The 23,370-nt window shown below is 39.1% G+C and overlaps 2 protein-coding genes across 4 annotated transcripts in view; one reads left to right on the top strand and one right to left on the bottom strand.

Annotated features, from left to right (window-relative positions):
- kiaa0100 (KIAA0100) overlaps nt 1-23,370 on the top strand; it is a 70,141-nt gene that overhangs the window by 40,132 nt on the left and 6,639 nt on the right. For all 3 annotated transcript variants that reach the window (XM_022246267.2, XM_022246264.2, XM_022246263.2), the window contains exons 40-53: nt 14,611-14,691; nt 14,887-14,948; nt 15,274-15,391; nt 15,810-15,911; nt 16,636-16,701; nt 17,756-17,911; nt 18,565-18,640; nt 18,974-19,140; nt 19,710-20,012; nt 20,367-20,522; nt 21,621-21,718; nt 22,315-22,398; nt 22,669-22,761; nt 23,092-23,144. In XM_022246267.2, coding sequence (XP_022101959.2) covers nt 14,611-14,691; nt 14,887-14,948; nt 15,274-15,391; nt 15,810-15,911; nt 16,636-16,701; nt 17,756-17,911; nt 18,565-18,640; nt 18,974-19,140; nt 19,710-20,012; nt 20,367-20,522; nt 21,621-21,718; nt 22,315-22,398; nt 22,669-22,761; nt 23,092-23,144 — 1,615 coding nt within the window. The remainder of the gene's footprint in view (nt 1-14,610; nt 14,692-14,886; nt 14,949-15,273; nt 15,392-15,809; nt 15,912-16,635; nt 16,702-17,755; nt 17,912-18,564; nt 18,641-18,973; nt 19,141-19,709; nt 20,013-20,366; nt 20,523-21,620; nt 21,719-22,314; nt 22,399-22,668; nt 22,762-23,091; nt 23,145-23,370) is intronic.
- Nucleotides 742-10,795, bottom strand: LOC147798031 (protein meiotic P26-like). The gene is made up of 3 exons (XM_087140597.1): nt 10,324-10,795; nt 7,509-8,662; nt 742-7,114 (listed from the first exon to the last, which is right to left on the bottom strand). Exons 2-3 carry the CDS (start codon nt 8,635-8,637, stop codon nt 6,993-6,995), a joined length of 1,251 nt encoding a protein of 416 aa, XP_086996723.1. The 5' UTR covers nt 8,638-8,662; nt 10,324-10,795; the 3' UTR covers nt 742-6,992.

The raw sequence follows: 23,370 nt of genomic DNA, 5'->3' as shown, positions 1-23,370 counted from the left end.
TTTCGGAAAAGCCCCTTAAAAGTATTTTCTTCCCTATGGACAAAACAGTCATGGCTGAAATAATTTCCAAAGAATGGGTATCTAGAAAGAAATGCGTTTTATTGTAGTTTTTGTGTTTTGTCCCCGTCAGAGCAGAATTAGTGAACCTATGTGTCATAGATTTCCAGTACATGTATAATTTAATCACCAAGCAGAGATAGTGCCAGATGTTCCATAAGAGTGATTGATGATCCTCAAAGAATGCAGCATTTTTCCAAGAGCATCATTATTATTAAAGATCAACATCAATTCCTTAAACATTATTACTTCAAATTTGTTAGCATTTTTTTCCAGGGAAAGCAAAATCATCTAGAGTGTGTGTTTACAGCGTTCATACTTTGATAAAAAAAAATATATACATAAATTTAAATGCTTTCAGCAACTTCTGGCTTTATCAATGTACACCACACGACAAAAGGAAAGCAAACTTGGCTCACGAAAGTTACAGATCATAATGCTAAGACAGACTGCAGTTGGTCTGTACACAGCTTTTGCATCTACATGTGGGTAAACATCACAACAGAGGGAGCCTTTGAACTGTCATTCAGTGCCTGAAGGACTGAACCATTCTCCAAAGCAATGAAAGTGAAACAAGTCACCTCTGTATTGACAAAACCACTGCTCTAAGTTTTCTGAGGTAGGAGGAGAAGAATGCAGAGGTAAAATCCGAAGGGTGATAAGAGAAATAGACAAAATCATATGTTTTACCTGTGCTTTTATGTCATTTCTTTATTTTCTTTTGTGTTCTTGTAACAAACCATTTCAACAATTTAAGTTATGTTCTTTTAGATAAATGGATAAATTCTGTTGATGATACAAATTCCTTGTTCAGCATTTTTGGAGGGGATCAAATTGTTTAGTTCACTGTCTGAGCCACTTTTTTCCAACCCATTTTGTAGCTTTATTTTCATTTTTTTTTCTTTTTTCGCTGACAAGTTATTTGCCATTAGTTCATTGCCCAGGATTTGTGGGGGGAGGGGGCTTCCTAGCAACAATGCACAGCAAGTAATGAAGAGGACAAAAGACTAAATAGTGAACATTAATAACTATAACTACCCTGCAGATAAAGACTTGCTGTCTTGTACATTCCACAGCGACAATATTTTTACATGCCCCACACCTTTTTGGAATTTTGATTGGCCATTATTTTACTTCAATTCGACATTTCTTTTCACATTGAAATCCTTGATAACAATTCTTACAACAATTTATATGTGTTTATACAGATTATTTGCAAACAGTGTATATTTAAGTGTACATGTACAAATCTAATGATGTCAACATGAAGGAAAAAGGTGAAGCCGAGCTTTTGTACCTTTCCCTGGGACAAGCCAAAACAAAACAAGACAAAACTTAATCAACTACACGGACTAAAACAAGACATTGTGTTTAAAAGTGAGTCCCAGTAAAATATGTAAAAATGATGACTTAAGCAACATAACAATGATTTTGTTAAGTATAAGTATTGATGATTGATTCTTTCAGTGATTTGGCAAATGAGACCACGGTAGTACTCTCTTTTAGACCAGTAAAAAAGGAAGTTCTATTTTTGCTCACATATAGATCGCCTTTCGACGAACTACGGGTTTCATGAGAATGAACAGAAGAAGTTAATTAGAACAGATGCTTAAAAATCTCAGGGAGCATATTATGTGTGTATTTATACAGTTGAAGATCCCCCAAAAGCGAGTAGTCCATAATTCAAGTGTGAAAGAATAAAGGAGTTATATAATATTAAAAGAATGTTTTTAGGGACAATATTCTTCAAACGATTCATAACCTCAACATTTTTAGATACTTTACTAAATAAGACATCAATGTGGTGATTCCAAGTCAGGTTTTCATTTATACAAAGTCCAAGAAATTTAGTAGTCTTGAATTGATTGAGGACAATACCATCAAAACTAAGAGGAACTGTGGCCTGATATTTATGTTGGCATGGACAGAAAATAATGTAGTTAGTTTTAAGCAAATTAATTAATAACTTGTTTGAAATAAGCCATCTACTTATTTTAACAAGATCAACATTAATATTTTGGATAGCTGTATCCACATTATGATGATTATAGATTAAACTAGTATCATCTGCAAATGAACAAAAGGACATGCTATCAGAAGATCTACATACATCATTGATATAGATAATAAATAATAATGGACCGAGCACACTTCCTTGAGGGACTCCACAAGTGATGGACTGTTCTAATGAATGATGGAAATCATAAGAAAAAACTGCCTTCTATTTGATACGTAACTTCTGAACCAGTCCAAGGGCTACCCGCAAACACCAAAATGTTCTAATTTATTTAGCAGAATGTCGTGATTAGCAGTGTCAAAGGCCTTTGATAGGTCTGGAAAAATACCAATAGAAAAACTGCTTGTTCTCAAAAGCATCAATGATTTTACTTAACACATCGAGTACAGCCAACTCCGTAGAATGATTTACTCTAAAACTGTATTGGGATTGAGACAAGAGGCCATACTTATTAATAAAAGCAATCACACGACTGAACACAAGTTTTTCAAATACTTTGGAAAAAACAGGTAAAATAGTAATAGGTCTATAATTAGTGAACTCGTGCCTACTACCACCTTTATGTATGGGAACCACTTTACCAAGTTTCAATTCGTCAGGAAAGACTCCCTTAGAAATTGATTTATTTAAAAGCATAGCAAGTGGCATATCATTATGCCACTCATGCACAGTTCAGTGATAAGGAGCAACCCACTTGAGGGCAGCAGTCATCATTGGCAACCTGTGAGATTCTTCATCATGCACTTCCTGATTTTTTATAGCGTGTGGAATGGAATAACTTTGCTACAAAGTAAATATACAAAAATGTATTCAATCGTGTATGTTTGCATGGGCATAGGCAGGGACGTGTTACCGGCAAAATTTCATGTTGAAGTGTTTATTTGTCGTACATGTTGCGTCACCTTAAAGGTGTATTTTCTACATGCCAATACCCTTGAAATTAGAAATCCAATCAGACTGAATGTTACACAGGCAGGGATTTGGGATGTGTTATAGATTAACAAGCAGTCACATTGGTAATTCACAGTTTCACTTTTTAGGAAGTTTGATTATATTCAAAACAATCTTTTATGCATAAAAACTAAACCGAGATTGCAACTGACGTCAAAAGGGCGAGTTGAAGTTCTCCTTCATATCAGGCAAAATGTCATTGGGAGTATCCAATAGAAGCCTGCCATGATGACATCACACTATGGCTTTGCAATTATATGACTGCATGGTTCATTATTTTGGGGAGAATGCACCTGTGTGCATGAGCTCTGTGCTTGCTCAAACTGAACTGTGAATTAAGAGGTCAGACAATCAGAGGGACTAGTTGGAATTGCTGCTTTGTCAACAATGCTTGTCAGGCAAGTCAAGGCGATGACAACACTGGATTGTATGATAAAGTTAAATTGTCCCAACTTGAATTAGAGTTAAAGTCGTGATGAATTTCAGGCACTTGGCCACAGTCTCTTGCTGAGAATGAAATCTAACTTAATTTACCCGTTTTTTCTTTGTTCTTGTGCTATAAAGTCCCCATTATGACTGCAAGGTCAAGAAACTCTGGGAGAATGAGAGCCATATTGTGACATCATCAACACTAGTTTTGTTTGCCTCCCCCAATGACACAGGGTTTTACTCTGAGCATTTTTGCAGTGAACCTTAACTCCCCAAATGACACTTTTTTTTTTTAATGAGAAGAGAAGCTGCCACCTTAGTCATATGGGTCATAATAACCAATCCCCTGTTTAATAACCTTTTTTTGCATGAAAGCAATGTGACTGAACTTCAAAAAAATTGCACCTACATTATGTCAGTGGCAGTACACATTTATGGTAATGTCCTGTGACACCATGGGTGGAGATTTCTTGTCACATGTGGGCGGGGAAGATAGCTCAGCACAGCCTCCATCCCAAGTGAGATTGTCACACGGTCAGTGACTTCAAAAGTGAGTGTGTGTTGGTGGGGGGGGGCTGATTTCCCTATGTCAAAAGGGGAGGGGTTATATCCCCATCCCCGATCCTTGGGAACTCTGCCCATGTGTGACACTGACATTACCTTAAATGTGCACTCTTTGGGGATGTGCTGTTGGTAGCAATTGAAGCGACAGCATGGTGCACTGTTAGGTGTCATGTAACTTTACCTTAAATGTTTACTCTTTTCAGGCGGATATCTAAAGAGAACCATAACCGATCAGAAATACATTTTTGCACAGATGTGACCATATAGCAGTTTGTGTTGAGCACGCTGAGATACAATGTTTTGGCGTGAATGTGAAGGCGCTTAATAAGGATTTAATGTTGTAACTTTGATTATGTCAAATTACACAATTTTTTTCAATGAAATTAACTGTAATAATCTTTGATTTAATCTGATTCAAAATTCAGGGGGAAAAATGAATTTTACAAAATATGGAGTTACAACATTTTTGCACTCAACGATAACATGGCTAGAGGGGTGTTTGAAAAAAAAATGAAGTAAACTATTCAGTTAAATGTTTAAGCCTGACCAAGCCCCCACTCCTTGTTATACAACAATTCTGACTTGATATACTTTTACCAATGCATGTTGCAAGTACACACTCCAAAAACACAGCAAAATGCAAACATACATGCAGCCATGTGAAACTGTCAAAAAATTTACAGCACTACGCACTATGCATGGTTAAGTTCTACAAAGCAACTCTCTTCCCACAAAATTACAGACACCTAAAGATAAACTTAAAGTATCAGTCTTCTTGTAACTGTTAAAAAAACCTTCTTACCTCATAAGTAATATTGATGTTTCTAATATAAAGAAACAAATTAAATATGCAGTCAGACAATAAGAGCAATTTATAAGACAGCTAGGAACATCTGTTAAAGCACGTACTGATTTGTAATGTGTCAACTTTGTATGGCAATGTCATAGTAGACCAGAAAGGAGGATCTATTGTTTCGGATTCCCACCATGGAAGGAATAATTTGAATGGATGTTCCATTCAACTGGGGTTAATCTTGTCCAATCTGTCACTCCCACTTCATGCAATTATTCTTACCATTGCACTTACCATTGCACTTAAAAATTATGAAACATGGTTAAGACCAGGAAATCTTCGTCAGCTGTATCTAGGGGGGAGTTTTCATATGTGTTTTCTCTGTAAGAGTAGTGATTTGGAAGGTGATAAGTAACAATTGTTGTTCGTTTGACTTGATTTTTCTGGAATATACAGGCTTGTTTTGTCTTAGTGGCTTTGTAGTAGATATGCCAACTCTCCAAACAGGATAAGTTTATCATTTTTGGTGAAAATCATACCCCTTGGAGGTTCACATTTCTTGACCACACATCCCAGGTACTTGCCCTTTGGACAGTAACAGTGGACCTGTCCAGCTGTTACGGCCACAAAGATTCTCCCTTGACTGTCGCAGCACACTTGTGATGGGGTGCCAATATTAGTGTCATGGGCAGCCCCAACATTTGTGCCATCGTAGCCCACTGACTGTAGCCCATGTGAATCATTGTAAATGATACGCTGGTTGCTGAAAGCCATTGAATGCATGTACCTTGGCATTGGGATGTGTAGTATTCTGTAAATAGACCCGTCTGGATTGTGCAAGGCAACTTTTCCTCTCCTAAAACCCACTGCAATCAGATTGTCATCATCCACAGCCAGACATTTTGCATAATCACTGGACTCTTCACCACGAGTGAACTGATTAAGAAGCTTCTACGTGTATTTCCGATCGAATACTTTGACATTATGTTTGTCCAGGTGTAGAACGATGAGTTGATCGTCTTTTTTTGTTGCAACATGGTGTGGACGAACAAGACATGGAGTGCGCTGTGTTGTTAAAGGGGGTTCCACTATGAATCTCAATGTCGTGCAATCCCAATTTCCCAAATAACCATCTTTGTGTCAAAAAATGAACATCCACTAGAATTTTTGGTTCATGTAAATCTAAGAATACGTTAGTTCAAATTACAATATTGACTGATCTTTATTGGCCAACACTGAGATACACAGATGTTACCACTTCAAAGTACAAAACACGAAAGCTTACCTTAATTCTTTGTGATTGCAATATTTTCACATGAATATTTGAAATTTGTTCCATCGAAACGTGGCGGTGATGCCATTTCACATGTAGGTACACACATATTGCACATGTTGACACCATAATTATGTGAACAGTTTTGGGAAATTCCCAGATCTATTTTTACACACAGACAAATAACACTGGTGACCCTCTGCAGTCTGCACGTACACAGGGAGTTTATACATGTACATGTATTGTGATGCACTTACTGAGACAGGTTCTTTAGTAAGCAAACCCATACATTGTATGTGCAGAAATTAAGCCTACACACATGCATACATGAGCCAAGTTAATCTGAAGACATCAGAGTTAGTTTCGTCCTAAGATTACATAGGCTTGTTAGTTTTTTGTACATGTACATGTAGGTGCTGACTTATCTGCTAATGTGTGTGGCTGTATTTGAATATTGTAAGAGCGTCGGGCTTCAAAATGTTTTAACTTTCCCCAGGATAGCTCCAGCTTATTTCAAGCGTTATGGTTGGAAAACTATGCTTTTGCTTTGGCATTTTTTTAAAGCTGACTCTACATGTGCATAGGTGAAGGAATATCATGTCCTAGCTGAAACAATGGCTAGCATTTCTATGTATCGTTGCTTTAGGCTTGAAACAACCATGGAGGAAGAAAAAGACTAAAATCTTCAGATAATGTCAGTCGAGAGAGGCTTGTGCATACAGTGGGCTTGTCAGAAGGCACAGCTCATGGATAGGAAGCAGCTGGACTCAAATCCATCTCAATCACAATTCTTGGTGTGGAGTTGATCATGTGAATATCAATGTAGATTATGTATATGCAAGTTCCCCAAAGTATAAGTTTGCGGCAATATCAGTGTATACGTATATTGACCAGACTTTTTCTGCCTACTACAAAAAACATGTTAGCATGCTGATAAAGAAAAAGATCAGATTGCAGCAGGTACATATGCTGCCGTTTGGAGCTGAGGAGGTGTTTGTGCTATGTGATGTGTCACTTGATGAGCTTTGATCTGATGGCAAAAACAAAATGTCCACAAAGATTTGAATTACTTGAAGTCAAGATAATCGGCAGACAAGGATTGAAGTTACAGCAATTTCTGTCAAGTTCTAACAGAGCATCCTTCAAAATACAGCTTCATTACCTGTTTCACAGATTTTCATAGAAGGTGGATGATTGACATATGGCAGTCAAAATATGGAGGGTTGTATGTTGTCCCTCGGTGAGATTTAGAGGAGAAAATTATCATTGGCTAGCAGATAACAAGGTTGAGAAATATTGAAAAGATTATCATAAGTAGGTCATATTTTCATGAAAATAAGGCATGAAGACTGTGCGCTGTTACAAAACACAGCAATGAAACAACGGCATTGCTCTTATTGGTCTAATTGGTGGTACATCTTCACCTGTAGCCAGTTTCCCATTGGACAGAACAAGCCTTCCGAGGGTCAGTTCTCCTTCCTCAAAATCCCATGTTAGCCTGTCATCAGCAACAGCTGTGTGTGTTCTCGTGGTGAGGAGTTTGAGGTTGGCCAGGATTTGGGGCTTGAGGCTGAGAATCTCATAGCTGCTGGCCTGAGTCATCAGGCGGCTCACCTCTCTTAGAGTGTGCACAGATTTGGCCCGCATGCATCTGTTGATGTCTTGAGCGGTGTCAAACCTTGTGGCCCTGTCCCGGTAACTCTCCTGTAGCTCTTGCGTCAGTCTCCGCTCCTCCTCCTGGATCTTGTCTATCTCCTGCCTGGCCTTTATTGAAATTTTCTCCTTGACGGCAGCAAATGCAGAGTCTAGCTTCTTGCGGGACTCATCGGTTTCTTGCATGACAGTGATCAGTTTTTCATGGTTCTCCTCGGCTTGAGCTCTCTGAGCCATGATGCTTTTTTTAAATTGTTCTAGCGCTTGGGGTAGGCAAATGGCATTGTGCATTGGATGCTCATGTTCTTCAATAGAACATGTTGTGCATATGACTTGTTCACATGTGTTGCAGTAGACACTGAGAGTCTGATCCGGATGCTTGCCACATTTTGGAACTTCTTGCCTGAGGTCACTTGTGTAGACAATCTCTCCTGATCGCAATTGAGTCAGTGTGGAGATTTGATGCGATTTCATTACAGTCATACGTTTATGTGCTCTTTGACATTCTTGACAAAGGAAATGAGCACAGTCCATGCATCTCGAAATTGCCTGATTCTCATCATCACAGGCTTGACATTTGATCTCTGACCCTTGACCTCCAAGAATCCTTTCCCGCCATCTAACCTCCTCCACCATAACATTCAGTGAAGAACTGTCAGGTAAATCTATCACCCCAGTGCCTTCCAGTGTGGTTTCCCGCCCACACACAGGACACGTTAGTTTGACCCGGCTTGATTCATGGTTCCGTCTGCGGTCTTGCAGGCACTTCAGGCAGAAAGTATGCAAACAGTCCAACACTTTGGGCTGCCTGAAACGATTGGTGCAGATGGGGCATTGGAGATGATCCTCAGTAATATTCATCACTGACTGATCTGTATCATCACTTGCCATCTTGGCCATCAAGAATGCGTTTGGCCCTTTTCCCCTGCAAGTTTAATCATCAAAAGTTGACTTTGCAAAAGATCCTGTTTCTCATGTCCTACTTTAAAAAGTCTCCTTGCCCAAGAACTTTTGGAGTCTTCCCGCCTTTTGCACAAACCCCGGCAGGGAAATATATTGAAACACCACGGCCGCGTGATACTGTATTTGCCTGGTATTAAAGCTGATATTCCCTTGCTTTTAAATTGTACATTTGTCGTCGTTGAATCATTTATAAAATAATTATTATTATCATGATCATTATGATGGATTTCTCATGAAACAAGTTGGAGTTTTTGCGAAGCATCCTGTTCATTATTTTGCATGTAGAAATGTGTAGCAATCTTGGTGTTGTGTATAAATTGGATAACCAAATTACCAAATTATTGTGCAGAAAGTAGTAGCCTAAGTGCTGTTAAAAAAAAAAAACCTTGTTTCCTTTTCAAAACATAGACAACTGAAGGGTGTGAGTCAGGCGTGTATGCAAACCCACATGGATTGGTTCCTGTCCTGTGCCTTTGAGATTCAGAATTCTACTTATGACATCAGAAACTAGGGGTGTAATGATATCATTTGAGCAGCACATGGTCTAATTGTAATTATAAGGGTTTGTTGGACCTGATCATGGGGTCTGGGGTTTTTAATTCAGCAGCAGGTAACCCATTGTTACCTTGATCAAGTCACAACAAACCCTTCTTCAACCTCAACATGAGTGCTTTTGAGAGAGACAACACCTGCACCCATCGCCTTAACCAGTGAGTAAGCAGCGACACCGCACTCTTATGCAGGTGGTATGCTCATGTCCAATACCTCTCTCCCCGGCCAATAGGATGCTGTAGTAAGCCAAAATGACAGTATGTACATGTTTGAGAACATGCCACTGCAGGAATAGCATTCCCACCTTTTACTAGTATGTATCATAGAGCAATGTGAATGCCAGCTAAAGTGTTTTATAAGCACTACGATCACTGTGAGCAATTTGTCTTTATGCATGATAATTATAAACCAAGAATGCCGCGCTTAAACACCATAATAAAAATGCAAATGAGCTGAATAAACTCGGACCAGAAAAGACAGGGAGGAACTTATTTAAGGAGAGCATATTTTTCAATTGCAAGAATTGACCTCTAATGTAAAAATTCAAAAGCAGCTCAAACGTGCACAGAGTTGTACACGATGCTGACAAGAATTGCTGCTGGCTTTTCCTGTTCTTGGCTTTTTTTCTACCTGAAGGAATTTTTACAAGTGGGGGAAACTTTCCCTTAAAATATTAAGTAATATGGAAATGTAATGAAGCAAATAAGTTGATTTAGATTCATGGAGATCAGAAGCTGAACAGAGCAGACATATTTTGGGGAGATCCCTTAATACAAATAGTTTTATTCTCTTTATGCAGTAGGTAGTAATCTTGATTAGGTTATTTTTTGTCTTATTCATGCCCCAACATTCTACCCTCTTCCGTTCTGCTGAGTACTTTATTCCTACATGTACATCGGTTAAAATCAAACGTAAATATTAAGAGCATGTTTGTCTGCAGAGATATGATGTCACAATCACTCGAACAAAGAGCCTTCTTGGAATATTTCCAACATGAATTATTTTTACAAGAAAACATTATTGACAGAACAGACTTGTACAGTTTCAAAGTGAAAGAATTTCTACACTTACCTGAAATCAAAAGCAAACTACCACATCAATGGATATGGTGAAATCATCAGTCGTCCTGTTTTCGACAAGCATCATGTGACTGCTCAGGCCTCGTCACGCGTGAATCCCCAGACCTATTATGAGGGGCAGTGGCTCACGTGACACAACATGGATTGCATTAACATTTGCCCACGCATGTGGTCCCCTGGCAGTGGGGTCGGCCTTGCCTGTGTGTTCTTGAAGCCAACTTTCAACATAGGTCATGCACAGCTCATGTAACCCAGGGGATGTGCATGAGATCACGGAATGCGTTCAGTTTGAGATTCCTTAACATCAATTAGATGATTAAAATTGGAAATCAAGAAATGGGTTCAAGAGGAAAAGGAAGGAAAGCTCCCCAAAACAGTTGATTAAATATGCCCTTATGAAGACAAAGTCGGTAACATTCTGTTAGTCATCAGCGTTATTAGGAAACTTGAGCCTTCCATGATCTAGGCAGACATGATGTTTGCACATTGTGTCATTGAACATGACTTTCATGCACATGCGCAGTAGTTGAAAGGCCGATTCACATGTACATTCCTTTTAATCCCTTTCCCAAGGCTAATAAACATGTAGGCCTACAATGGAAGTTGTAGTAGACTATGGTTCATTACCAGGTGAACTTTTCTACTGTAAAGGGGAAGTGATTTTAGTCTTTCAGACCCTCGCTGTTTACATGTAATGTTATGACAACATCAGTTGTCAAAAGTAAACCTAAATGTATGTATGATACAGACTTGAAGGCTAGGTGCATTAATTGATAGCTCTCTTGAAACACTTGTCTAGAATCAAGCAGACTGCATGTGGACTAAATTTATTTGGGGGTAAATAGTTTATATATGGTACAGCTTGAAAAATTTGCCGCAGTTTTCAAAATTCAGGTAAAGTTGCAGTTGTGGAATAAAGTAGCTCATCAGAAGTTTAGAGAAATAGCCCTGTTCTTTCTTCTTCTTTTCCAGAATTAAACTATTCCTTGAAGAATAACTTTGCCAGATTAAAGGTCGTGTTTAGGGTGTGGAAATCAGTGGACCGTTTGCAAATACCAAGCACAAATTTGAAAGTGTTGGGACCTATTCAGTTCTCTGTACATACCCTTCATTTTCATATTAAAAAGAAAAGAAAGCCACAGAATTTTGCTTCAGGAAGGTATCTTATATAGTTGTGATTAAACACAGAGAAAAGAAAATAATGCTTTAATTTAACTGTGCTAAATACGTCAAAACCCAGTAAGAGGTCACACAAATGTTAGCAGGATGTAGGTGGAGCCCTGGCAACCACCAGTAACTGGCATAGCAAGAGGTGCATCTTCACTGTTAGGGTATTAAAGATGGAATTTGAGATAATTTTAAAGCGGGCATTGTGTAGATAATTAATGTGTGTTTTGTTTTCTAAATCAGATCAACTCAACTTTTCATTCTATTCAATTGTAATTCAAATTGAAAGTAAACAAACAAATGCATGTACACCTCAAGAAAGCAAAGAAAACTCCATGTTAGTCACTTAACCAGCATCCAATCAAACAAAATTGCAACCTCATACTCAGGGTTTCTTCACATTTTATATCATATGAATACTAATTAAAAACAGGTTTTACCAATGTACATGTACACACATCTAGCACTGTATACTCTGTGTTTGTCTGAGAGCTTGAATAAAAAAATCACAAGCTTACTCAGGTGGGACTCAAACCCACAATCTCCTACTCATTAGTGCAGACATCTTAACCTCTTGACCACTGAGTTCACCGGGGTCAGCTGGCCAGTCCGAGTTAGATGCAGCAGGGAATATTGCAAACTATTGCAAGATGTATTTGAGTCGGGGAGATGTTAATTTTAATAACGTATTTTTTCCCTTGCTGATACCGATGTAGTGTAACACTGTACACTCAGTGTTTGAGAACTTGCAAAAAAATTTCACAAGCTTAAGGAACTTATACCGGTATGCAATTTTCTAAGACTTTTCGTCTTTCCCAACTGATTCAATATTTACTGTAGCTATAAATGGTCAAACTTTAGTTGGTCAACATGAAAGCTTCTTTTCAAGTAGATAATATTTTGTCATAAGTCACAGAATGATTCCAGACAGATAGAGCCAAGGCCCACTTTCAGTTTCATGGTAACTTACCATTAGTTTCTGACAGAGTAATTGCACATCTAAGGATCAATCCAGATTTAGGTAAGACTTTCATCAAAGTATCAATAGGCCTACAATGCCAATTGTCACACCCTAGCTAGTGTCTTATAGGATAAAGTAAATATAGGCACAAGCCCTACTAATCATGACATCAGTACTCACAAATAAAAGTATGCACCACACAAGAAAATGTATGAGATTCCACATAACATACAGGCAGCTATTATTTTTATTCTTAATGGTTACTCCCTTGTTCTACTTTCTCTTTATAAAAACTAATGCGTCACTGTTAAGTTTCATAATCTGAAAACTATGTGAAGGTTTGAATATACTTCATCAAATTGCTTCATGTGTGCATACTTCTGTTGTTCCTTAAAGTGTGTACAGATATCTACCTGACTGGAGACATGGAGTCTGTTTTGTTTGCCTAGCCGTTTCCCTGTACCAGCAGTACCAAAAATGTTAAATGTAATAGTTGGCTGAAGACATTGCTTACAAGTTCATTACTTGCAAAGCTCAGATACGTGTACATTGCTAGTACTATTACTGGATATGTAATTTAATGAATCTTCTTGAATTGTTAGGCCAAGACCTCAACAGCTAATGAAAAATCCCATATTAATTTGACCTCATTGTTATTAATGCTAGGAACTTTGGCGGTCAAAATTACTTATAAGGGATTCAAGGAATGCCTTCATCAGGTGCCTACTTCTTACATGCACAAGGCTGAGTAAGGTCATAAACAATACTAGCTCTAGCACTTTAGCTAATTTATAAGCAGTGTAATGTTCTGCGCTATTTTATGTAGAATGCAACGTACAACAAAAAGGATGGTACATGTATATAATCAGATTACATAGAGAGTGAAGGGAAGATTGCTGCAACAATTTTCAATGGCCAAACCTCTTGTACTTTCTCCTTGATCTGTGAAGCCGTGAAAAATAAACCTGGTATCGAAATTCCAAAATAATATTTGCATTTATTTGTTAACACCTTCTCAGGTGTCATCTTTTCAGCCACATGAGATATTTTGTTTACATGTTTTTAGAGACACCTTTTTCTTTGTATCATAGAGAATTTGAATTTTCAACCCTTTAAATTTTTTGAACCTCTTCCATCATACGGGGTGTGCCAAAATAAGAACCAAGACTGCTTATTATGTTACCTACCAGCTTCACCCTAATGACTTACATAGTAGAATGGTAACCGGTCACTTCGGCACCTTGCCAACTCGGCACCTGCGAACTTGGCACCTTGTCAACTCAGCACCCACCAACTCAGCACCTCACCAACTCTGCACTCACCAACTCGGCACTCGTACAAAACCCGACTCATTACCTTGCTAACACGGCACCTCTCAAACTCAGCATCTACACATGGGCGCCGTACGCGGTAGATAGAGATACTGTTAGGATGGAATTTTCTCCCAAAAGTCACCGATAATTAACACCCTAAATGGATTAGAAAATAATGTTTACAGATTTGAATTTAATTTGATGCGTATCTCAAAGACCTTGAAGAGATGCATTTTACTTTTTTTTAAAGTACAGTGTATATGCAAGGTTTTGGGAAGTATTACTGGTTTGGAATCAACACCTCCAAGTCTTTTGACAAGAAAAGTTCAAGAAGAGTTTCTAAAATAGCTGTTTTCTCAAATAAGTATTTTTTTCGAGTGGGTGCCTAGACCACCACTGTCTTAGCTCTCCCAGTTAGTATAACCGGCTGGGCCCAGCCGGCATGGATCACCCCTCCTGCCCATAAGCTGTGACCAGTCGCTAGCGTTGCATGCACAGCAGGCTGGGCCGTATATTCGCAGAGCAATATGAGTATTTAGTTGGGCCTAGTAGCCACTCGGCTTGTTGGGTTAGGAACTCCAAGTTCTTTGTATTTCTTTTGCATTGTTGCTCCAAGTTCTTTGTAGTTCTTTTGCATTGTTACTTTAAGTTCTTTGGTGTTCATTTCAATTTTCACAATCAGTTCTTCATTGATTTTTTTACACTTCCCTGCAGCCTCAGAAGGGTTAGTAAGAGCGTGTTGTGCATGGCCAAGAAGAAGATGCCCATGCCCCCATAAAAGCCAGCTCTCAGTTCAGTTGTTGTCATCATCCATTCATGTTGTTGTCATTGTCAACAGGCTGATTGGTCCATTGCGGAGATGAATGCTGAGATAGGGGAGAGCCACGCCTACCTGTATACATCACAGACAGATGAACAGGTGCCTCCAAATTGATGTTGCATGAAATTTGGACTTGAATAAAGTTGGCATCCTTTACCCAAATGATGTATTGTGTACATTTCATACAAGATTTATTTGATTTCAGCTTCTAGTTTTCTAACAGACTAAAAGAAATCACGTGCTTTCAGTTTGCAAAGCTCATCTTTGTTTTGTTATTTTCGGTCACTTTTGTAGGCAAGAGTCCACTTAGTATTGAATTCTATGGCAGAAAAACATCATGTGGCCAGCGTTTCAAGGTGAGTTGCATATTTATTCACTGTTTTTAGTAAAGTTTTCAATTTTGGAGCAGGAGATTTTGCAAACCTCCAAAACAGTGTGTTAAAATATAGCAGTGTATTTCGCATATTTTTCTCTGAATTTTCTAAATCTTGTCCTGATCTCTTCCCCCCCCCAAAAAAGATCTGAAAAATCTTCTTTAAATCACTCAAATTCAGGAGATTAGATCTTTAAGACTGAGCCATTTCAAACATTCCACCATGAATTGCTCAGTCTCATGGTATGTTTAAGAATGTAGTCGCTATGTCAGTTTGAATGACCACCTCTCCATACTTGATTGGGCAGGGTCATGTACTGCAGACAGCAGAGCAGAACCACCAACCTGGAGGACTTGAGTTGCACCCCTTCAGATGATGAAGACATCATGGAAGAGGAGAGAGACAATACTGCAAATGAAGAAAGAGTAAGCCACCAAGCTGCACCTCTTCGCCTACTTTCACTTATCTTCAGAAATATGACGAGAATACATTAATAACTTCAATTTCTAGAGGCAAACGGGGAAAATAATAAACAATCAGTAGGAGGCCCAGAGGAATTTAAGTCTTGGGTACATTTTCCCATGTTGGAGGAAAAGTGATAAATATTAGTAAGTTTTCATATCTTTGATGTGGGTGACATGAAAAACTTAGGTTAAAACAACTCTTGCAAAGTAGAACTTTAAGGGGGGTCATTCAAACCACTTAGGGCCCATAGCTTTGCCAAAACATAAGTGTGAATGAGAGAACGGAACACAGAAAAAGACCTGAACAATGTCATCTAAATTCGCTTGTCTGTCTAGCTCATATATATTAATTTTTACTCCCATTCTATTCTGATGGAAGGACTTCATCCACAAGTTGGTGGTGCATGAGTTGCGTGTCTCCTGGACCAGGTTTAACAGAGATGCAGTGCTGGGACTATATGACACCTACAACAAGTCACAGGTGAGAACCAAATTTGACACAGAGGGCTGAGAATGGTGCTTAGCATTAGCAATCAAATACTCTTAATCTCAGATCACACCCAAACCTGAAAAAGACTATATCCGTTGACTGCATTAGCCAGGCTGAATCTGATCATCTGTTGCGTGCATTGTTGTAACTCTGTAATATCAAAAGCTGACAATAGATAGCCTCTTAGTACTGTTTTGGAGAAGGCCGTCAACTGAATTTGACCAGAATTGTCATCAGTCTCAGGAAGTCAGTGATACTGTTTCACTTACCAGCTTGAGTAACCATTTGCACACATTACTTCTTTGGTTCATCTTTCCCCTAAATGTCAACAATTCCTGGATTGAAGACCCCAAAGTAAAACTTGAACGCCTTGGTGCAGAGAGGCAAGTAGGAAGAAAGAGACTTGCTCAAGGTCAAAACATGTAACCACCTACAAGATTTAAAAAAATCACCCCTCTGATCTGGACCTACAAACCTTAACCACTACGCCACATGCCTTCACCATTACATGCCATTGTGGAGCTGGATTTTTTTTTTGAATCAAAATCTTTGAAAATAAGAGTTGGAGTCAGCAGTAGATGGACACTTTTTGAAAAAATTGTGTTGTAGGTCATTTGAATGGCTTGTGGCTTGACTTGAGATGAAAGGACTCATAAAAATGAAGCGACTCGACTCTGTGAAAATTCAGCATCTACTCTCATTGATTTCTTCCCAGATGCTGAAGAACAATTTGTCAACAGAAGCCCTGAAAGGAGTAAAAGTGGAGAGTACAGCAACCACAGTGAGTACAATGCGTTCACAACACCCAGATGGTTTCAATTTATTAAATAATGTGGGATAGAAGAGATAAACATAATCACCGCGGTGGATGACAAATACAGTAAAAAAGATAATCGATGACTCGCGGTGTCGTGTTGCTGGTAGCGACGTTTCGGCTGCTAGTGCTGCTAGCCTTCATCAGGCAACTGAAGTCTGGATGCTGCAGGGTCCGCGGGGGACACGCGGAGGACGCGGTCCGACGGTATATAGCGGACCCTGCAGGATCCAGACTTCAGTTGCCTGATAAAGGCTAGCAGCACTAGCAGCCGAAACGTCGCTACCAGCAACACGACACCGCGAGTCATCGATTATCTTTTTTACTGTAATGTGGGATATTTTCCGATTTACAGTAGTTTATTTTTATTGTTACTGGTACACATGTAAGTGTGGGAAGCATGTCCAGGAATACAGGTTGGAAAAATCTAATATACATGTAAGTGTGGGAAGCATGTCTAGGAATACAAGTTGGAAAAATCCAATGCACATGTAAGTGTGGGAAGCTTGTCTAGGAATACAAGTTGGAAAAATCCAATACACATGTAAGTGTGGCAAGCATGTCCAGGAATACAGGTTGGAAAAATCTAATACACATGTTAGTGTGGGAAGCATGTCCTGGAATACAAGTTGGAAAAATCTAAGAACATATTTCCAGAACCAAAAGCATACTCAACAGTCATGATTTTTGATCTGACAGATTTACATCTTTCTGATGAAGGTTTTGCAGACTGTCAAAGATCTACCTTCACTGTTCCATGTAACAATTCGTTTTAGTTTAAAAGATTCATCCTGATATTCATGTGCAGAAAGACTCACCTGGACTTGAGTCTAAGTCCTTTTACAAACACTGAAACATTTTCTGCATATCATTTTTCCTGAAACTTTAATTTTTTATTCCTACCCATAAATCCACCGTCTACTTTCTACTATTCTTTCCCACATGATGTGTTTGACGTACTTTGTTGCTGATATACAAAATGTTTTAATTGTTCTCAACACAATACCTCGTTTTCTGGCAGAGATTGCAGCAGAATGTTGCCACACCCACCCCAAACCCACTGGCATCTGCTAACACGCCCAGTCCTATGAGTAAACTCCAGACGGGTCATGGTGCCACCATGCTACACCAGCTACTCTCAGAGACTAACACCAAATTCATTGTCTTCTCAGAAGAGGTCAGACTGATTGTTCTGTCTCTTTTTTGTCCTTGGAGTCACTTTCACAATGTCATTGTCTTTGCTGTCACTTTACAATTTTGTCATTACTAAATTTGATGGTTGGCTCACTGTTGCCCACATCGATTCCATACTGCATTTTTCTCGTAAAGAGTTGCCAAGTTCAAAGTTTTCTCAATTTGTCTGTATGGTTTGTCTTTATTTGGGTATTTGTTATTGATGAATTTTTAATTGATCGCATTGCCCCTGTTAAAGTTGGCTTGGATGCCACAAATTATGTTGTTCCTAATTCTTAAAAAAGGGCAGTGATAGCTTGTAATTTTGTTGAATGTTTGTTTTGGCTTTCATTTGTGCTGATTGCATCCGTTTTTTGATACTCCAGTGTTCATGCTTTAATTCCTAAAAATTGCATTTGTTACAAACTTTGTATCTTAACATAGCTTTTGAAGGAGTGACCCAATTTCTGATTGGCCGGACACTGCTTAAAAACATTGTTTGAAAAGTTTAAACAACCCAGTTTTCTGACTAAAGACCAGTTTATTTAAAGATAAGTGAATTTAATATTTAAGGGCATTTTAGGAGTTTGGGAAACAGATCCTCCTAGATCTTTGTTTCCTGGCAAATAATTTTATTTTTGGTCCTCTTTCTATCAGACTTCAGGCAGCAGTGACAAGCTACAGGGTGTCAAGGCGTGTACAACCAAAGATGTTACCATGAAGAACTGGCTCAGTAAGTTCAAACTATTTCCTTTCTGGGTTTTCAAATTTCATATTTATTTTTTACAGTCATGAGGACTTTCTGGCATGAACCACTCATAACTAGTTTTCTAAAGATCAACACTTTCTCCCCTTTCTTCTTTTCTTTTTACTTGAAATAACTTTGAAAAGGGTGTGACTCATGATCTGACAACGACGTGTTGTAAAGCACACTCTGACAGGTCTTGGGTACATGCACTACAGAGTTATGAATGGCTTGGTGATATTTGTCGGTCTGTCTACTTCACACAAATCCATTAAGCATCTTTGTTTCTGTGTTTCGCTCGCTTTGCTTGGATTTGTCCAGTTGAGCTTGAGAACAGCCAGGTCATGTTGAAAGGTTGCGAAGCCTCAGGCTATGTCATCGTTTGTGCGTCCAGTGCCCAGGTTATGCATTGTTCCCACCTGCCCGCATGGAGGGAAGGTCACCTGACCAACAAGACCAGCTGGGTGGGCAAGTTGGACGGACTGCAGGTCAGATACCAGTCACTCTCAAATATACAAGAAGTTTCAACCCTTCCCTCTTTATTTTACTTACTAGATAGAGTTTTAAGGGTGGGAGGAATACCCCTTACAAATATTCCAGGAAAACTCTAGGGAATCAGGTAAGAACTGAAAACCCAATCCACACCCTGATAGATGACATTAAAACCCCTGATCACAGAAATGGAAGGCCGTTATGCCAACCTGACTCCTCATTGTATGTTGGAGATTTCATGTACCAGTTTTCCCTCTCTAGATCTTTGAAAGGCAAATCTTATTTCTCAGAAAAGTGAATTGAATTAGTTTCTGTTTGCCTTGTATTTATTTCTTAAATAATTTTGTATTTATTAAATGATAATCGGGTTAAAGTGGGAACTGTTGAAATCATAAGCTGTTTAGGTGAAAGTTCTAGCTGTTTAGGTGAAAGTTCTAGCTGTTTAGGTGAAAGTTCCTAGCATAGGTTAATCACGGACTGATAACTTTTTTGTGGATAGAATATTTTCTGTACTTAGCGAACATCAGCATGTATTAAATGCTTCATTTGGGGGTAAATTTCATAGTATTTTGCCACTGTGGAGACACCTTCCTCCAGCTCCAAAGATGACGTCCAGTGGCTCCCCGTCTCCATCATCGAGCCTAGCCCCCAGCGGGTGACAGATGTGCCAGACATGGTGGGCAGCGGTGAGTCTGTGGGTGGGGTCGTCAGCGACACGGTGGGGGCATCGCTAGAGGACGTGGACCAGGAGTCGGTGCAGCTACAGCGGATTGCCTCCCGCTGCAGCTGTCAGTTCTACTACGCCAGCTACGGCGGGGAAGTGAGCCGCAGTGTGGCAGCCGAGATGCTGAAATCTGACAGTGGTCAGGTAACCCAACGCATAGCTGTAGCACTTGTGTGTTTATGTATCCATTCAGTTATGGACGTTTAACAGCAGGGACAACAGAGAACTCAGCCGGAAGAGGTGTATAATCGGAAAACTATGAAGTTCATGAAGTGAGCCAGTTCATGTATGAGCCAGTTTTAGCCATCATGTGGAGAATACCCTGGAAGTTTGCAATTTCCTCTCAGCTTAAATAAAATCAAAAAAATAAGTGTGCACTTTCTTCATTGCCATTTAACATATGAAATTCAGCCCTTTATTTTTGGAAGTTCTGCTTATGTCTGAAGAACGTGAATGGAACTCCCGTGATTTTTTACTCATTGTATTTCTTCTATGCAGGATGAAGAGTCGGACGGTGTCTTCAGCAAAGAGGAAGCGGTAAATTCCATGACCCTGATGTACCATGACCTCCAGATGTGCACCAACTCGGCCCAGTATGCCATGATCTTGGACATCATAAACAATCTCCTGCTCTATGTTGAGCCCAAAGTCAAGGTGTGTCCACAAGCTATCGCATCCATGAAGTATGATTGATCACATAGTGTTATTGTGGAGCTGGCTTAATGGATCATTCCCATGAAATATGCAAATTAGTCAGGTGCATGCACACTACTACCGCTGGTTGGCCAGCGTGGCTGTCAACACCGTCAGCAGTGTAGGAAACCTGCTTTAACCATGAACCTGGCACGTTGAAGGTCAATCAAAACCGTATTACAGCCTTTGTCCGATACTTAATTCAGCATGCTTTTCTCAAAACTAAGTGAAGTTTTCAGTGTCTTGAGGTTGGAAAGTAACATTCCTTGTCTTTTAGTTTGGCACTCATAGTACAGAAACGGTGTGTATGTGCTCATGGTTGCGCGCATGAAGATTTGTATTGTTATGTCATAGATTTAAGCAAGTATGCCACCAGCGGTAGTAATGCGCATGCGCCTCCCTTATTTGCATATTTCATGGGAAAGATTAAATAGTTGTACTGTTTAATTCCCAATCATTGGGTGAGTGTTTAAAGTCCAGAAGCTGGACATCTTAGGTAACTCACTTCACTCCTTACATCTTGGAGTACCAATGGGTATCTGCAAGTGCAGAGACGGCAATACTGAGCTGTGTACTCCCTGGAGGCTAAGAGAGTTTTAGGTTTGTGGTCCCAGTGAGCAAAGAGGAGTAATGATTTAGAACTGGTGGATATGTGCACTTTATGATTACACATCATTATTATTGTGTCATTATTCCATGGTATTTGTTGGATTCTTACAAATGGGTCATTAGGGAGACATTTTGTGGTAAATTTTCCGACTTTAGGGAGACATTGGTCATTAGGGAGACATTTCAATGTCTCCCTAATGCTCCAGCTAACAGGAGGAGGCCGAATTTTACTGTCCAATTTTGAGAGATGATAGATTAGGGTCTAAATTGAAAACATGCACAGTTTGGTTAAGATCGGATTAGGGAATATTGAATTATGGGACAGTAAAGTTTGAAAAATTTTTTGCACGTTCTTATGGGAATGTCTTCCTAATGACCCATTAGCGGTAATTTTATTATTATTCTCCTCATATTTCTCATATTTAAGAGGTGTTTATTTGAACATGTCAGGAAGCCATGGCGAGGATGCAACACATGCGGTTTGCTCTTGAGCTGTCCAGCATTGATGACCAGAAGGAACCAATCATGCAGTTGCAGAACTCACTCAGGTATTAGACTTTACACCTCAGAGACAGGGCGGAAGACTCAAGGCTATAACATGTAAAGACACTGGCCATTCCAAGATGGAGAGTAGTCCGTTGCTGTTCAGAATTGTAGCCCAGTCTGTCAAAGGTTTGCTGCACGTAAACTCACTAGTCCGAGACTTCAAGCCATAAAGTGCAACAAAGGATTGCCCTCGTCGCACTCAAGTGTTTCACATGCTTGACTTGAGACTGGTGGACTTGTGACTGGCTTGTGTGGTCCTGCAACTTTTTGACAACACTGTTACCCTTGATCTGAACTCTCTTTGTGTTTTCACATTGCTTACCCCAGTTTCCTTAATGGAGATTTTTCTTTCCTTTATCAGACTTCCATTTTTTTCGGCATTCAAACTTGCAAAGAATGTAGCACAAAGCTCAAAAATTGGCAAAAATATTGGGATTGAATTATTCCTATTGAAATTTATTTTGCAAAAAAAAGAAGAATCTTACTTGAGACTGAGAGCATTGCGACAGCCCATCATATAAATGCTCTCTGAATCAAAGTCATTTTTTCGGTGGTTCTCTTATACCGAATCCTCAACATTTCACATGAATTTCTGCAGGAACCTTGTGTTACAGCTGCGGCAATTGGAGAAGGATCTGTATCTGGCCCAGAGAGCACTAGAGGAATCCCCTTCAGATCAGAGGTAGGTGTTGGATCAGTCACACATCTGGGATGCTCAGATACTGTATGACCGTAAAGTGAAGGAAAAAATTTGAAGCAACAGTTGGTGGCCAGACATTTCAACCCTTGCTTAATCTGTCCCAAAATCAGCATAATGCCAGTTGTGAAGTACTAAAGGGGAATTGAAATGTCTAACTTGAATTATTTTACACATACTATTAAAACCTGTTATTTTTCCTTCAAACTCGGCAGTTTTCAGTGTTGTTTTTTTAACCTGCTTCTTTTATTTTAGTATGCTGGGTCAGATTGCTGATATCGAATTACAGGTCAATGAATGCAAAGAATCCTTGGCAAATGCCAGTGAAGACCTCAGGATCATGATCAGGTAATGTAGATTTTTGTTCATCTTCACCTCTTTGGAATGAAAATTTTATGAGTCAGAGTTCCTATATATATATGTGCAAATGAGAATATTTAACAATGTTACCTGGATTTGGAAACAGATCTTGTTTATATAAGTGAATTCTAATCAAATGGATATCAGTTTGAATTCATGTCTGCTTTCTCAAAAATTGAAATGTTGATTTTAACATCTTAGTTAATCAACTTCTCCCACATTATAAGTTTGCCATTTGGAGGTTTGATTTTTTTAATGTATTTTCATGAATGATAACTTACTAGAGTCTCATTTTTAATTTCTTTTTTTTTTTTGCAGTTGTTTCAAAGAGATTCAGTTACAGAGGGCTGTGAAGAGGAAGTTACAAACATGTAAGTCGTCTGGATAACAACTGCGTCAAATTTTTCAAAGTCTTGGTCATTGCTGTTGAGTACAAATTGGATGGGCAACCATCAATTAGGCTAAATTCAACTATGCACCTTTTGTCCACGACAAGAAAGCACCTTTTGTCCAAGATGGCACACCGTCCTTTAACTTTTTGTTGATGGAGTGATGTATAGCTTTAAAAAATAAATTTGTCTTGGCAAAGTGTATCTT

The sequence above is a fragment of the Acanthaster planci genome, linkage group LG09, assembly GCF_054643075.1.
Source record: "Acanthaster planci isolate LZ-2023a linkage group LG09, COTS_SCS, whole genome shotgun sequence".
In the NCBI taxonomy this organism is placed as follows: Eukaryota; Metazoa; Echinodermata; class Asteroidea; order Valvatida; family Acanthasteridae; genus Acanthaster; species Acanthaster planci.
Note: the sequence above shows the minus strand (reverse complement) of the source record. Positions and strands in the feature narration are given on the sequence as shown.